The sequence below is a fragment of the Melospiza georgiana genome, chromosome 16 (assembly GCF_028018845.1).
Source record: "Melospiza georgiana isolate bMelGeo1 chromosome 16, bMelGeo1.pri, whole genome shotgun sequence".
In the NCBI taxonomy this organism is placed as follows: Eukaryota; Metazoa; Chordata; class Aves; order Passeriformes; family Passerellidae; genus Melospiza; species Melospiza georgiana.
Window position 1 is genome coordinate 1,849,407 of NC_080445.1, and position 13,937 is coordinate 1,863,343.

A 13,937-nucleotide genomic window follows, 5' to 3' on the forward strand; every position below is an offset into this window, starting at 1 on the left:
CACATCACAATAATTAAACAAAAACCACCGTGTTCTTGGTACTTTTTAAACGCTGGAACGCCTGAAGCCCAATTTCTTATTTTTTCCCTTGTTAATATACCGTGACCCTCTATTTTTCCGAGGGGAAGCAGCAAATAAAACTTGAATTTGGGGAGTTGTTTTTATTTCTGCCTCCCAGTCGCAATTAGAAGGCTGAATTCCGCGGATAATTAAAATCAAATGCTCCAAAGAAACGCTGGAAGACCAGGACTGGCTTAGAAAGGGACAGCTTAAACAGACGGGTGAGATTTTGGGGGTCACCCTCCCTTTTGCCCCATCCAAAGGCTCACCCCGAGGTGCCGCATCCTCCTCCGGCCGGGACCTCCCGGGCGCTTCCCGGTGCTCGGGATGGAGCCGGCTGCGGGAAAAGAGGAGGGAGAGTCGGGGAGGGGACACGGAGGGTCTCGTGTCGCTTTTCTGCGGCGATTCCGCGATTTCCTCCGTTACTCGCCCGCTGGGGAGAGCGGGGCCGGAGGGACGCGCTCGGGGCTGCGGGAGCGCACGGCCCGGGGGCAGCGGGATGGGCTGCGGGGACACACAGGGAGCTCTGCCCGCCCGGCCACGCACCGACCGCCCCGAAAACCCCTGGAAAAGGGGATCGGAAATGAAATAAAATAAAATAAAATAAAACCGGCGGTCCCACGGCACCGCTCCGCCGTCCCGGAGCCGCTGCCGCTCCGCCACCCCCGTTCCGCGGCGCTGGGGAAAGGACGCGGCCGCTGTAACCCGCACCCGCTGCCCGGTACCCCGCTAGCAAACCGGGCCCCGGCTGCACACCGGAGCGTGAAACATCCCCACCGTCGGGGGTCCCCGCCAGTACCGCGCGGCGGTGAAGCGCCCGGACGATTTGCAGCGGGAAAAGCACAGAGGAGCCGAAAGAGGCAGCCGGAGCAGGGAGCCGGAACAGCGGCGGGCGGCATCCACCGGGCCCGGGGGGGCAGCGGGACCCCGCGCTGGCGGCGGCTCCGGCCGGCGGAGCGGGAGCTCTGAGGCGGCGGGCGGGCGGCACGGGCCCGCTGTGAAGAGCCACGCCCCTTATGCAAATCGCCGCGCCCTCTCCACCAATGACGAGCGGCGGTGGAGGCGGGGCCGCTCGCCCTGCCCTTAAAGTAACTTGTTGCCAGGGGCCCCGTTTCGCACTGGACGTGGAGCGCGGCGCGGGCAGCGCGGGGCCCCGGCGGCAGCGGCGGCAGGACCGGCTGCGGAGCGCGGGGGGTAGCGCGGATTTTGAGCTGAGTTTTGAGGGTTTCGCGTCTTTTTTTTCCTCCTAGAGCTTAGAGTTTTTACTCCTTTATCCCGCGGCGCCCCGCGCAGGGTGCGCGGCCCCCTTACCACCCCGGGCGGGCACAGTGCGCGGCCGGCCCGGCTCTGCCGCCCGCCGATGCTCAACATGACCGAGGAGCACGACAAAGCGCTGGAGGCTCCGTGCAGCCCCGCGGGCACCACCAGCTCCATGTCCCACGTGGACTCGGACTCGGACTCGCCGCTCTCCCCCGCCGGCTCCGAGGGGCTGGGCTGCGCCCCCGCGCCCGCCCCGCGCCCGCCGGGCGCCGCCGCGCTGGGGGCCAAGGTGGACGCGGCCGAGGTGGACGAGCGCTTCCCCGCCTGCATCCGCGACGCCGTCTCGCAGGTGCTCAAGGGCTACGACTGGAGCCTGGTGCCCATGCCCGTCCGCGGCAACGGATCGCTCAAAGCCAAGCCGCACGTCAAGCGGCCCATGAACGCCTTCATGGTGTGGGCGCAGGCCGCCCGCAGGAAGCTGGCGGACCAGTACCCGCATCTGCACAACGCCGAGCTCAGCAAGACCCTGGGCAAGCTCTGGCGGTGAGTCCCGACCCGACCCCGCGTCCTCCGCGGGGCTGCGCGCCCGGACCCCCCTCCCAGCGCTTCTGTAAAGCTTCTGCCCGCTTTGTTTTTGTTAATCTGGGGTTCTCGGAGCGATCCGAAGGGAGGTACCATCCTCTCCCCGAGCATCCCGCGAAGGACACAGCGGTGCCTGCTCCGAAAAATCCCCCGAGCAGCGGCTTGGGCACCCTCGCTCCTGCCGCGGGCGGATTTTCCCTCGGAGATGCGCAAGCTCTTCCCTTGCCTGCGGCTTCGCCATCCCCACGCGATGAGACTTTTTTAATGACTTGTTTTATGGTTTTTCCTAATTTTTTTTCTCCTTTTGGCTCGCTTGATGCTTTACAAGCTATAAACGCAGCTAAACTCATTTTTAAGCAGTTATTTTAACGAGCTTCCTAATTTCCCTGCTTATCTGCTCAGTGCTGCCCGGGGATGCAAACTTTTATTTGCTGAGCAGCATCCGAGCCCGCCTTGCTTTCCAAGGCTCTTCCCCGAGCCACGTTTCTCCCGTGGTGTTTGCCTGTACCTAATTCCCATCTTTTCCTGCCCGCTCGGGCCAGCGATGCTCCCGCTGCGGTTTGAGCCTCTCCAAGAGTTTGCAAAGAGAGGTGTGGGCAGGGGGCAGAGAGTTTGGAAAGCAATAATCCCATCCCTGGTGCCTTGGTGGTTTCTTTGTAAGCACCAAACAAAGCTGGAAATGTTTGTGGCGGTGAGGGGGTGGCATTTGCAGGGCAAACATGGGAATTGTGTTTTGTAATTCTGTTAGAAATGTGGAAGGGGGATTTTGTTTTGCCCAATTATCCCTGTCTGTAGTGGTCGGGTTTTCCATGCTGCTGTAGTTGATATTTTAATCCATTTTTTTGCCGTGGATTTTAACTCCTTTTTACCACAGTAAATTAATTTTGTAGTTAACTTGCCGGGTACTCGGATCCGTGCATGGGAAACGGGGGTGTGCGAGTCTAAAAACAAGAAGAAAACTTCTAAGGAAAAGATCCTAATTTTGGCTTTTTGGTTTTTTTTCCCCCCTCTCTTCCTCACTGAAACAACCAACACCCCAAAAAAAATAGTTTATTGAGCGAGAACGAGAAACGTCCCTTTGTGGAGGAAGCCGAGCGGCTCAGGGTGCAGCACAAAAAGGATCACCCGGATTACAAATACCAGCCCCGGAGGAGGAAAAGCGTCAAAGCCGGGCAGAGCGACTCGGACTCGGGGGCTGAGCTCAGCCACCACGCCGGCACTCAGCTCTACAAGGCCGACACGGGGCTGGGGGGCATGGCCGACTCCCACCACCACGGCGAGCACGCAGGTAAGGTACAGGGCGGCATTCCCGCTGATCCCGAGCCCTGCGGGTGGGATGGGATCCCGCTGCTGCCCACCGTGGGGGAGTTGTTGTCCCAAGAGCTGTGCTTGGGAGCGTGGCCATGATTTTCCTTAGTGAGTGCTCTTAGAGCTGGCTGTGTCATAGGGAATGCCAAAGCACCGGGATCCCGGCGTCCCTGGATGGGGAGAGTTAATTATTCTGGGCTAATTATATGATGGGCTACTAAGGGGTCCTGGGGCAGAGCTTCCCAGCACTGGGAGTTGGTGTGCTGACAGTTTTTAGAAGCACTGTGAATGTCCTGCAGCCTCAGACCCTGCTGGCATCATGGCCCTGGGTCCCTCTGCCTTGGGACCCACAGGGAGAGGATGAGCTCCATCACGGGCTTCCCTCTGTGAATGCACCCCTTGGGGGGATTGGTGCTGCCAAGTGTGTCCTGCTGTGTCCCAGAGTGATCCTGATGGGCTCAGCGTGCTCCCAGCTTCATCCCATGTCCCGTGTGAGAGGCTCATCCCAGGGCTGACATGGTCACAGGGGGGGACATTCCATGTCTGACACGGTGCCGCAGATTTGAATCCCCAAAGGGAGCAATACCAGACAGGTGAAACCCATTTATTGAACGGTGAAGGAGTCAGGTGTTCTGTGGTCACTGCTGAAACCTCGCTGTCCCTCCGTCCCCAGGCCAGCCCCACGGACCCCCCACGCCTCCCACCACCCCCAAAACCGACCTGCACCACGGCAGCAAGCAGGAGCTGAAGCACGAGGGCCGGCGCCTGGTGGAGAGCGGCCGCCAGAACATCGACTTCAGCAACGTGGACATCTCGGAGCTCAGCAGCGAGGTCATCAACAACATGGAGACCTTCGACGTGCACGAGTTCGACCAGTACCTGCCCCTGAACGGCCACGCGGCGCTGCCGGCCGAGCACGGCGCCGGTGCGGCCGCCTCGTACGGCGCCTCGTACGCGCACTCGGGCGCGGCCGCGCAGGTGTGGACTCACAAGAGCCCGGCCGCGGCCTCGCCCGCGGCCCCTGAGCCGGGCCAGCAGCAGCGGCCCCACATCAAGACGGAGCAGCTGAGCCCCAGCCACTACAGCGAGCAGCAGCCGCACGGCTCCCCGGCGCACTCCGACTCGTACGGCTCCTACGGCGGCCAGGCCTGCGCCACCTCGGCCGCCCCGGCCGCCAGCGCCGCCGCCTCCTTCTCCAGCTCCCAGTGCGACTACACGGACCTGCAGAGCTCCAACTACTACAACCCCTACCCCGGCTACGCCTCCAGCCTCTACCAGTACCCCTATTTCCACTCGTCGCGCCGCCCCTACGCCACCCCCATCCTCAACGGGCTGTCCATCCCGCCGGCGCACAGCCCCACCGCCAACTGGGAGCAGCCCGTCTACACCACGCTGACCAGGCCTTAAAGGATTCCCCGGAGCCTCCCGAGGCTGCCCTGGAATTATGCACTAATGAAGGAATGAGGAGGAAGAGCGTGGAGTGTTCCAAAGTGCCTCCTGAGCCGCTGGGAACTTTGTGCTGGTCGCCACCTTGCTTCGAAACTCCCCCCGAAAGGACAGAGCTCTATTTTTGCTTTCTTCTTTTCTTTGATTCGTAGGATTTAAGTAATTCAAAAAAACTGAGAAAAAAAAACCAACCAAACAAAGGACAGAAAATTAAAAAAAACAAAAAAATCAAGAGGTAAAAATAAAAACAAAAGGAAAAGGACCGGGGATGCCTTTTGAGTAAATGAAGGACAAAATGTTGGACTGAGCCGAACTTGCTGGGCCTGGAAGTTTGGCCAAGTGCAAAAGGTAGAGAGAGAGAGGGGGGAGACAAAACAACAACAAAAAATCTGTTTGAGACTTTCAGGGTCTATTGCAATGTGAGGAACGGACCAACCTTGAGGGCAGGAACTCACTGGGACCAACAGGGATGAGCCCCAAAATCCCAGAAAAATCCCGTGGGAAGAGTCTGATGGGACCAACCAATTCAGTGTCTGAAGTGTTTGTTGATTTATTTTTTTTTGTTTTAGTCAGGAGTTCTTCTAAGCAAGGTTTGGCTGTAATTAACATTTTGTTTTGGTTTTTTTGGTTTTGGAAGCTTCAAATGTTTTTGGTTGTTTTGGTTTTGTTTTTTTTTTTTTTAATCTGTTAAATATGTATTTATGTTCTGTATTATTTTGTCTTTTAATTAATGAAGTCGTTTTGTGCAAAACGAAAAAAAAGTAGAATTTTTAAAAGATTTTAAAGATGGGGGAGGGAGCCTAAAAAATAGTGGAGATGATACAATAAACTGGTGTTATGAGTCTATAGATTTTCCTTGGTTTTTGGGTTTTTTTCATTTTGGAACCGCTGCAGGAGCCGTGCTGGAGAGAGGGACTGAAGGAATCCGCCTGGAAACTCCAATGGGAATGTCAAATAACGAGGGGGGGAATTACTAATTCTGCTGGGAGGCTCAAATGCTGCCTGAAAAGGGCAGGTGATTTTCTGGCCACCCGTTTTGGGCCGTTAAAATCGGATTTCAGGAGTCTTCGGAGGCTTTCAGAACCAGGACTACTTTAAAGGAGCTGTAATTCCATGAGAAACGAGCGACTTCTGCTTTAATTTTGGCTTCTAGGGACCAGATATCATCCATCAAGCTGTGAAACTAAAATCTCCTCCACTAAAAAAAATGGGTTTAGGGTACTTAGTTTTTAGACTAATATTTCATTGATATATTTCTACTTCTTCCATTGTATGCTGAGCATATAAATAACCATCTATTTTATGGGAACTCGTGCCTTTAAAAGCCTTTGTAAATCTAAACCCACCTTTCAGAGGTTATTCATCTTTTTACCTTTTCTACGTTTCCTACTCTTTTTTCTAAAAAATATTTTTTTGCATATTTCCTTTCGTGGCGGGGGAGGGAGGGACACGCTGGGCTGGGGGAAAAGACAAAAAAAGCTCATTTTTATGCAATCTATTTTTCTGTATAAAGTTTGAAAGACTTTTGGTTGTTACTGATCTGTTCTCTTCACTCGCTTCTGACTAAGCAATGCTAACTTTTGTACAGATCCATTTGATAAAATTAAAAAGTGCTTTTTATCAAGGACGTGTTCTGTTTTCTTTCTGCTTGAGACTATTTTCTATGCTGGGAAAAAAACCTGGGAAAACAGCTTGCAAGGCGATGGAATCTTCAGAATAAAATATTTTCATCAAGGATTTATTTCCCTTTTAGTCTGGATTTTTTTTCTTTGCTCCTTTTCCCTGCGCTTTTTGTGTTTCTCTGAGATGTCTTTTTTTGAAATACAGATAAATTAATTTGATTTTTCCTTTAAGAAGGGCATTTCCATGCCCATAATCCTGAGGATTTCAGAGGATTTCAGACTGCAAGGTTTTAGCCCCAGCTGATTTTCCTTCTGTAGGGAATTTACAGGAAGAAATTCCCTTTTCTGCTTGGTGAGCCCTGGTAAATAAATCCCTCTGAGTTAGGAGAGCGACCAAATTACATGTTGCACGTCAGGCTTGGTGCATTTCTTTTTTCAACACGGTCATTAACATTGTTACATCTATAACTTTTATTTTCCTTTCTTACAGCAAACATTCCCTCCCTGTCCTGCTTTTTCTCTGCAAAGTGATCCCAACCTGGGGAGGGAAAAAATTGGGACTGGGGAATTCCAGCCCTTGCTGCTGGAGAGAAGAGGCTGGAAGGCGAAGGGGAGTGAATGTGATGACAATTAATGAATTAATGAAGCTGCAGCCCATTAAGGAGGGCTGGGGAGCAGAGTCCCGGCCGGGATTTGGTGTTTGCAGCCAAGAGGGGCTGGGAGGCGACACCATTTTCTCCGTGCTCCTTTCCAGAGCTGCTGGCAGGGGGAATTCATCCCAGCCCAAGCCAAAGTGCAGCGTCATTCCCTTCCCTTCCTTCCCTGTCCTCCTCCTCCCGTGACTCCGCAGATTTCCCTCGTTTTCATCCTGATTTGTGCCTGGAAAATGGATGAGTTTTGGCTCTGCCCTCCAGGCTGGGGTTGGCCTCCAAACCAGCACGCTGTGAGGGGGAAAAGGAAATAAAAGGTGAGATGGGAATGTTTTGGGGATGATCTTTGCTTTCTGCCGGATGTTTGGTGGCACAGCTTGGAGTGGCTGATAAAACAAAATTAAAATATCTGTGTGAGATAAAAAGGTGAATCACACAAATCAATGACATTAAAAACTGAAAATCTCCCCAAAATATCAAAGGTTGCACTGAAGCATGACTGGCTCCTGGGAGAGGGGACTCTGTGCACCCAGGATGGATCCCTGTCTCCTCCTCCCAGTGCCACGTCCTTGTCCCAGCCAGGAGCTGCAGGATGAACTCTCATCCCAAGGATTGCACAGTCCCACCAGCCAGGTTTTAAATCCACTCGCTGTGGCCACACTTGGTTTTACTTCCCATAAGCTTGGCAAAAATAAATTGAATTTTTACTGGTATTTACTGAAATAAGGTAATTAAATTGTATATTTTAATATAGATTTTTATTGTATTTTATGATGGAATTGGGGTTGGGAGGGATCCACAAGGATCATAAAAATCCAATCCTGATTTTAGGTATCATAATTTTATATTTTAGATCCATTCCATAGGTTCAAGGGGTGACGGGAGCTTTGGAATCATCGAATCCTGGAATGGTTTGGGTTGGAAAGGACCTAAAAGCTCATCCTGGTCCCAGCCTGGGCAGGGACAACTTCCACCATCCCAGGATGCTCCTTCCAGCCTGGCCAGGGGCTGAGGTGCTGGAGAGCTCCTGGAAGCAGTTGCAGGGAGCAGCTCCTGGGGTTTTGTGGGGCTGGGGGTAAAACCCAGGGATGTTGCAGAATGGATGTTCAGGAAGGTGCCAGGCAGGTAAAATGCAGCATCCTGAATAATCCAGGGATAAAACTCAGGGTTTAGGGGGAGCTGGACGTCCCCAAGATCTCCCAGATTTCATTCCCCACTCCTCAGTTTACACTTCCTCTCAATTTTCCATTGGAGAGGAAAACACAGATGAGTTTTTACCCAAAAAAAAGATGATTTTGATCAGAAATTTCTGCCGCGTTTCCACATTTTGCCTCCTCTCCCCTTTGCTGCTCCAGGCTGAGGGAGCAGAAGGATTTTCCAGGAGTTTTCCAGGCTGAATGGCAGCATTGTGTGTCCCTGCTCGGGGCTGGTGGCTCTGCAGAGTCAATGAGATCAGGTGAAACCAGCGCTGCCTTTTGACCCCGGGCTGCCAACAAAAAAGGCTTCTCAAGATAATTGCAGGAATCCACGGGTGAGAAAAGTCCCTGCATTTCATTTCTGGAGCAGGGAATAAAGAGTGTTGCTGTTTAGCTCAGACACTGCTAGTTAGCAAGAAAGAGGAAATTAATTTTATGGACCATATCCACATTCTTTTCTGCAGGCTGGAAAAAAAAGTCCCTTCCCATCCTCCTTGTTTTAATTTTTTTCTGCAGTGACATCAACTCGTGTCAAACAATTTTTTTTTTGTAGCTTTGCAAAGAAATTATTAAAATGCATTTTTATGACAGCCTTGAGCTTTAATAAACTTCCACATAGGGATGTCCCTGCCTCTGCATCGACCTCTTCCCTCTGCCACTTTTGTATTCCCAGGGTTGCATCTTCTCTGTGCCTGGGATTTGGGGAAAACAAAAAAAAACAAAAACAAAAAAAAAGAAATAGAAAATAAAAATGCCCGGAGATGTGATGTCACTTGGGATACAGGAAAAGCCTTTTCCAGCTGATCCTGGGAGGGCAGAGCTTCACTGCCACAGGGATTTGGGAGCAGGAGAGGCACATCCGAGCCCATGGGAGGGTTTCGGTGGCCATCAGAAGATTTTGGTGGCCATGGGAGGGTTTTGGTGGCCATCAGAAGGTTTTGGTGGCCATGGGAGGGTTTTGGTAGCCACAGGAAGGTTTTGGTGGCCATCAGAAGGTTTTGGTGGCCATGGGAGGGTTTTGGTGGCCATCAGAAGGTTTCGGTGGCCATGGGAGGGTTTTGGTGGCCACCTGAGGATGTGGCAGTGCAGTGACCCCAGCATGGCACGGCCCTGTCCCCACAGAGCTGGGCTGAGCTTCCCTTTGGGAACCTTTAAGGGAACTCCAACCCTGCTGGAAAAGCCTTCAGGGCCCTGAGCTTGGACTGAGGGCTCTGAGGGCAAATTCCTAAACAGGAAGTGACCAAGGGCTCCAAAGCCTCTTTGTGGGGTGGGAGGAGGGAATTTCACATCAATTCCTGACTGTCCATGAGGGACAGATGGAAAAACCCCAGGAGACAACAATGGCACTGCCCTGCCCCTCCTCAGAGACCCTGCAGAGGCTCCTGCAGGATTTTTGGGAGTTCTCCACATGGACACAGTGAGGGGACTCTGTCACAGACATCTTTTGTAAAAAATCCTTTCCTTAGGGTTTTTCCTCCTGAGAAGCTGAGAGGCCTCAGGAACAAAATGCAAACATTGATTATCTGCTGCTGTGGAATGCAACAGGTGCATCTGTGGTTGGTCTCATGGGGTTGTTTCTAATTAATGGCCAATCACAGTCAGCTGGCTTGGGCAGAGAGTCTGAGACAGAGCCTTTGTTATCATTCTTTGCTATTCTATTCTTAGCCAGCCTTCTGATGAGAACCTTTTCTTCTATTCTTTTAGTGTAGATATAATATAATGTAATGTAATATAATATAATATAATGTAATGTAATGTAATATAATATAATATAATATAATATAATATAATATAATAATTATATATTATATAAATTTATATAAATTATATTATATTATATTATATTATATTATATTATATTATATTATATTATATTATATTATATTATATTATATTATATTATATTATATTATATTATATTATATTATTATATTATATTACATTATATTATATTATATTATATTATATTATATTATATTATATTATATTATATTATATTATATTATATTATATTATATTATATTATATTATATTATATTAATAATATATTGTATGTATTTATTTTATATATATATATAATATATTATAATATATATAATAAAATAAAACATCAGCCTTCTGAAACATGGAGTCAGATCCTCGGTCACAGGACCCTGCAGAGGATCCTAGGATCCCAGGAGAGCCCATCCAGCCCCGGATCCAGCAGCACCAGCTGGGCCAGGGCAGAGCCATTCCCAGCCCATTCCCAGGCAGGAATTTGGGATGGCACCAGGCTGAGGCTTGGGGAGGGGAAGCCATGTCCCAAATGAGTCAGCAGGAGCTACAAATAATCCCCCCGGAGATAAACCCAAACCACAGCCAGTGGGGTCTATTCCAAATTGCTTCACTCACTCCCTGCTGCCCTGCACCCCCAGCCTGCCCAGCAATCCCTGCCCTGGGCTGGGTGCAGGGGGTGCTCCTGGTGGGATTTTGGGGATGGGAGCCCTCCAGGTGCTCAGGGTGGGTGTGAGGGTGTGGGGCTGCTGTCACAGAGTGTTCCTGCCTTTTTCCCAGGAAAAGCTGGGATAAAGGGGGTGGCTGCTGCTGAAATCACAGCTCTGCCCTGGCCAGGCTTGAAAGAGCTGCCAGCATCGCTGCTGACCCCTATTAAAGTGCTCCCATATGGCCCCAGAGCTCAGGCAGGCCCAGTGTGTCACTGCAGGCTCAGGGCTGACCTGATTTAGGGCAGCCTGGACCACAAAAAGCCAGTTGGACACACTGAGTCAGGTTTAAAAGCCCCTTCTTTCAGTTTATCTTAAATTAATTAGGGGTGAAACCCAAGCTGCTCCGAATCCAGAATAGGAGGGGTTCCCTCTGTGCTTTGATCCCACTCTGGGGCTGGGCTGGTTTGGGGAAACTGAGGCAAAGGCACTGCTGGGGTGGTCCAGGAGGGATGGGGAGCCACACACCTGTCCCAGCACTGCATCTCACAGCCATCCCACCCCAGAACACCACACAGACCCTATAGAACATCACACAGATCCCATCCCATCCCAGAACATCACACAGATCCTATAGAACATCACACAGACCCTATAGATCATCACACAGATCCTATCCTAGAATATCACAGTTTCTATTCCAGAACAGCATAACCATCCCATCCCAGAACATCACACCAACCCCACCCCAGAACACCACACAGACCCTATAGAACATCACACAGATCCTATCCCAGAACATCACACAGATCCCACCCCAGAACATCACACAGACCCTATAGAACATCACACAGATCCCATCCCATCCCAGAACATCACACAGACCCTATAGAACATCACACAGATCCTATAGATCATCACACAGATCCTATCCCAGAATATCACAGTTTCTATTCCAGAACAGCATAACCATCCCATCCCAGAACATCACACCAACCCCACCCCAGAACACCACACAGACCCTATAGAACATCACACAGATCCCATCCCATCCCAGAACATCACACAGATCCTATAGAACATCACACAGATCCTATCCCATCCCAGAACATCACACAGATCCCACCCCAGAACATCACACAGACCCTATAGAACATCACACAGATCCTATCCCATCCCAGAACATCACACAGATCCCATCCCATCCCAGAACATCACACAGATCCCTCCCCAGAACATCACACAGACCCTATAGATCATCACACAGATCCCATCCCATCCCACCCCACCCCACTCCTCTCCATGTCCCCTCCTCTCTCTCCTCCTCCCTGTCCCTGGATTTGTTTGTGGCTGTGTGCTCAGGCAATATTGGGGCTGTCAGAGTGACATTCACACATTTACCCAAAACACCTCTGCCTGCCTCTCTCCTCCCCTCTCTCATCCCACTCCTCCTCTTTTCCTCAATTTTTTTTTTTTTTTTCCTGGTGCGTGTCAAAATTCCCAGAGTGGGGCTGGGAAAGGGTTAAACATTTGGAAAGGTCTTGTTTGAGGTAGAGTGAATTTTAACCACCACACACATAACGAATGCACAGCAGCCTGAATTGCTGGTGAGGAGCCAAGAGCACAAGAGAGGAGCTGCTGAATTTTAATGATTCATTATTGCATGGAAGGCCTTTGTCTTCCTTTATCCGGTGCACAATAAAAGAATTAATTGGACAGAAAATGGCAGGGCAAAGAACTGACAAGTCATTAAGGGGCTCTGAATGGCTGATTAGGTGCACATTGGGGGTGGAATTTCAACTGCACTGTTGCAGCAAGGGCTCCAGAATAATAATGGCATGGCACAGTTTATATTTTGTATGCAGTACCAGAAAGGCCTTTCTGTCGGCATTGTGGGGCTATTTATTCTGCTGTCTATTTAGCCATTGTTGGCATTGTGCTGCCAATAAGAATGCGCAAACAAAGTTGGGATTTTTTTTATTTTCTCTTTTTTTTTTTTTTTTTTTTTAGAGGTTTGGTGGGGGGGGGGTTTGGATTTCAACTTCAAAATAATTGGGGAAGCAGAATCTCGCTCCGTGCGCGGTTTTATTAATTTTGCTCTCTCTCTCTCTCTCTGTGTGTGTGTGTGTGTTGAGGACTGGCTGTAAATATTTAGACTTGCCAGAAGGAGCTTCATTTAGCACGGGGAAAAAAGAAGGAATAAACTTCTCCTGGGTTTTTTTGTTGGGTTTTTTTTGTGTTTTTTTTTTTTTTTTTTTTTTGGCTTTTCCCGTTCCCAACGAGCCTCGAAGCCTGGCGCAGCTGCCGGAGCCCCCGTGGTGGTGGAAACGCCGGGGTTGGGGCAGTGAGCGCTGCCCCAGCCCCAGGCCCGGAGGATGCAGCCCAAGGAAAAGCAGCCAAGTGGAATTATCGGTCGCTAGGAAGTGCCTGGGACACCGCGCATCCTTCGGGGCGGCTCCGGCCGCAGCCGCGCTGCTGCTGCTGTTGTTGGTGTGGAGTTTAAATAAAACACACACACACACACACACGGGAGGGGAAAAGGCAGGGATAAAAGCCCGGCCCGCTGGGTAGGTGTGATTCCCATGAGGAATGGGCTTGGTTGTTAAGAGGAATAACAAATAGGAATCGCAGTTTGCTGTCAGGGCTGGGCGCAGCTGCTGCGAAGTTTCAGGGGGAGAAAAGGGACTTTAATGGAGATCCAGCTTCCTTTTCTTTTCCCTTTTTCCTTTTTCCTTTTTCCTTTTTCCTTTTTCCTTTTTCCTTTTCCCTTTTTCCTTTTCCCTCTTCCTCTTCCTTTTCCTTTTCCTTTTCCTTTTCCTTTTCCTTTTCCTTTTCCTTTTCCTTTTCCTTTTCCTTTTCCTTTTCCTTTTCCTTTTCCTTTTCCGTTTCCTTTTCCTTTTCCTTTTCCTTTCCCTTTCCCTTTCCCTTTCCCTTTCCCTGCTGATTGATCTCTCCAGCTCCTCTGGAGCATCCCTGGATGCTCCTGCCAATGAGATGGGATGAACTGGGATGGATTGGGATGGACTGGGAAGGAGAGGGACGAACAGGGATGGACTGGGATGCATTGGGATGAGACTGGGATGAATTGGGATGGACTGGGTGGATTCCAGCTCTGCCTCCCAGCCCAATCCATCCCCCATTCCCCGTCCTTCCCAGCCCAGGGGGTTTAGGAGCCCTCCCACCCCTCACAGGGGGTCCTGGCTGGAGGGCACAGGGACAGCTCCGTCTGCTCCTCCATCTCTGATCCCAAATTTCCCTGCCTGGGACGGATGGAACAGAGGGGATCTCATCCCTATGTGATGCCATCGGGGTGATGGCTTTAAATGAACTAAAATCAGTTCAGAGTGGATGTCAGGAATGGTCTTTACAGCGAGGGAGGCACTATAAAAATCT

At 50.6% G+C, this 13,937-nt stretch overlaps 1 protein-coding gene across 1 annotated transcript; it reads left to right on the forward strand.

The window, feature by feature from the left end:
• The first annotated feature begins 1,196 nt into the window (after positions 1–1,196).
• On the forward strand, positions 1,197–6,280 carry SOX8 (SRY-box transcription factor 8). The gene is made up of 3 exons (XM_058035454.1): positions 1,197–1,863; positions 2,952–3,190; positions 3,884–6,280. Exons 1-3 carry the CDS (start codon positions 1,421–1,423, stop codon positions 4,615–4,617), a joined length of 1,416 nt encoding a protein of 471 aa, XP_057891437.1. The 5' UTR covers positions 1,197–1,420; the 3' UTR covers positions 4,618–6,280.
• Positions 6,281–13,937: the final 7,657 nt, after the last annotated feature.

Excerpts from the sequence above, each read along its gene's own strand:
- SOX8 (XM_058035454.1), top strand. The coding sequence starts at position 1,421 with ATGCTCAACATGACCGAGGAGCACGACAAAGCGCTGGAGGCTCCGTGC. Across the intron at positions 1,864-2,951 it reads ACCCTGGGCAAGCTCTGGCG|TTTATTGAGCGAGAACGAGA; the intron begins GTGAGTCCCGAC and ends CAAAAAAAATAG. Across the intron at positions 3,191-3,883 it reads CCACCACGGCGAGCACGCAG|GCCAGCCCCACGGACCCCCC; the intron begins GTAAGGTACAGG and ends CTCCGTCCCCAG.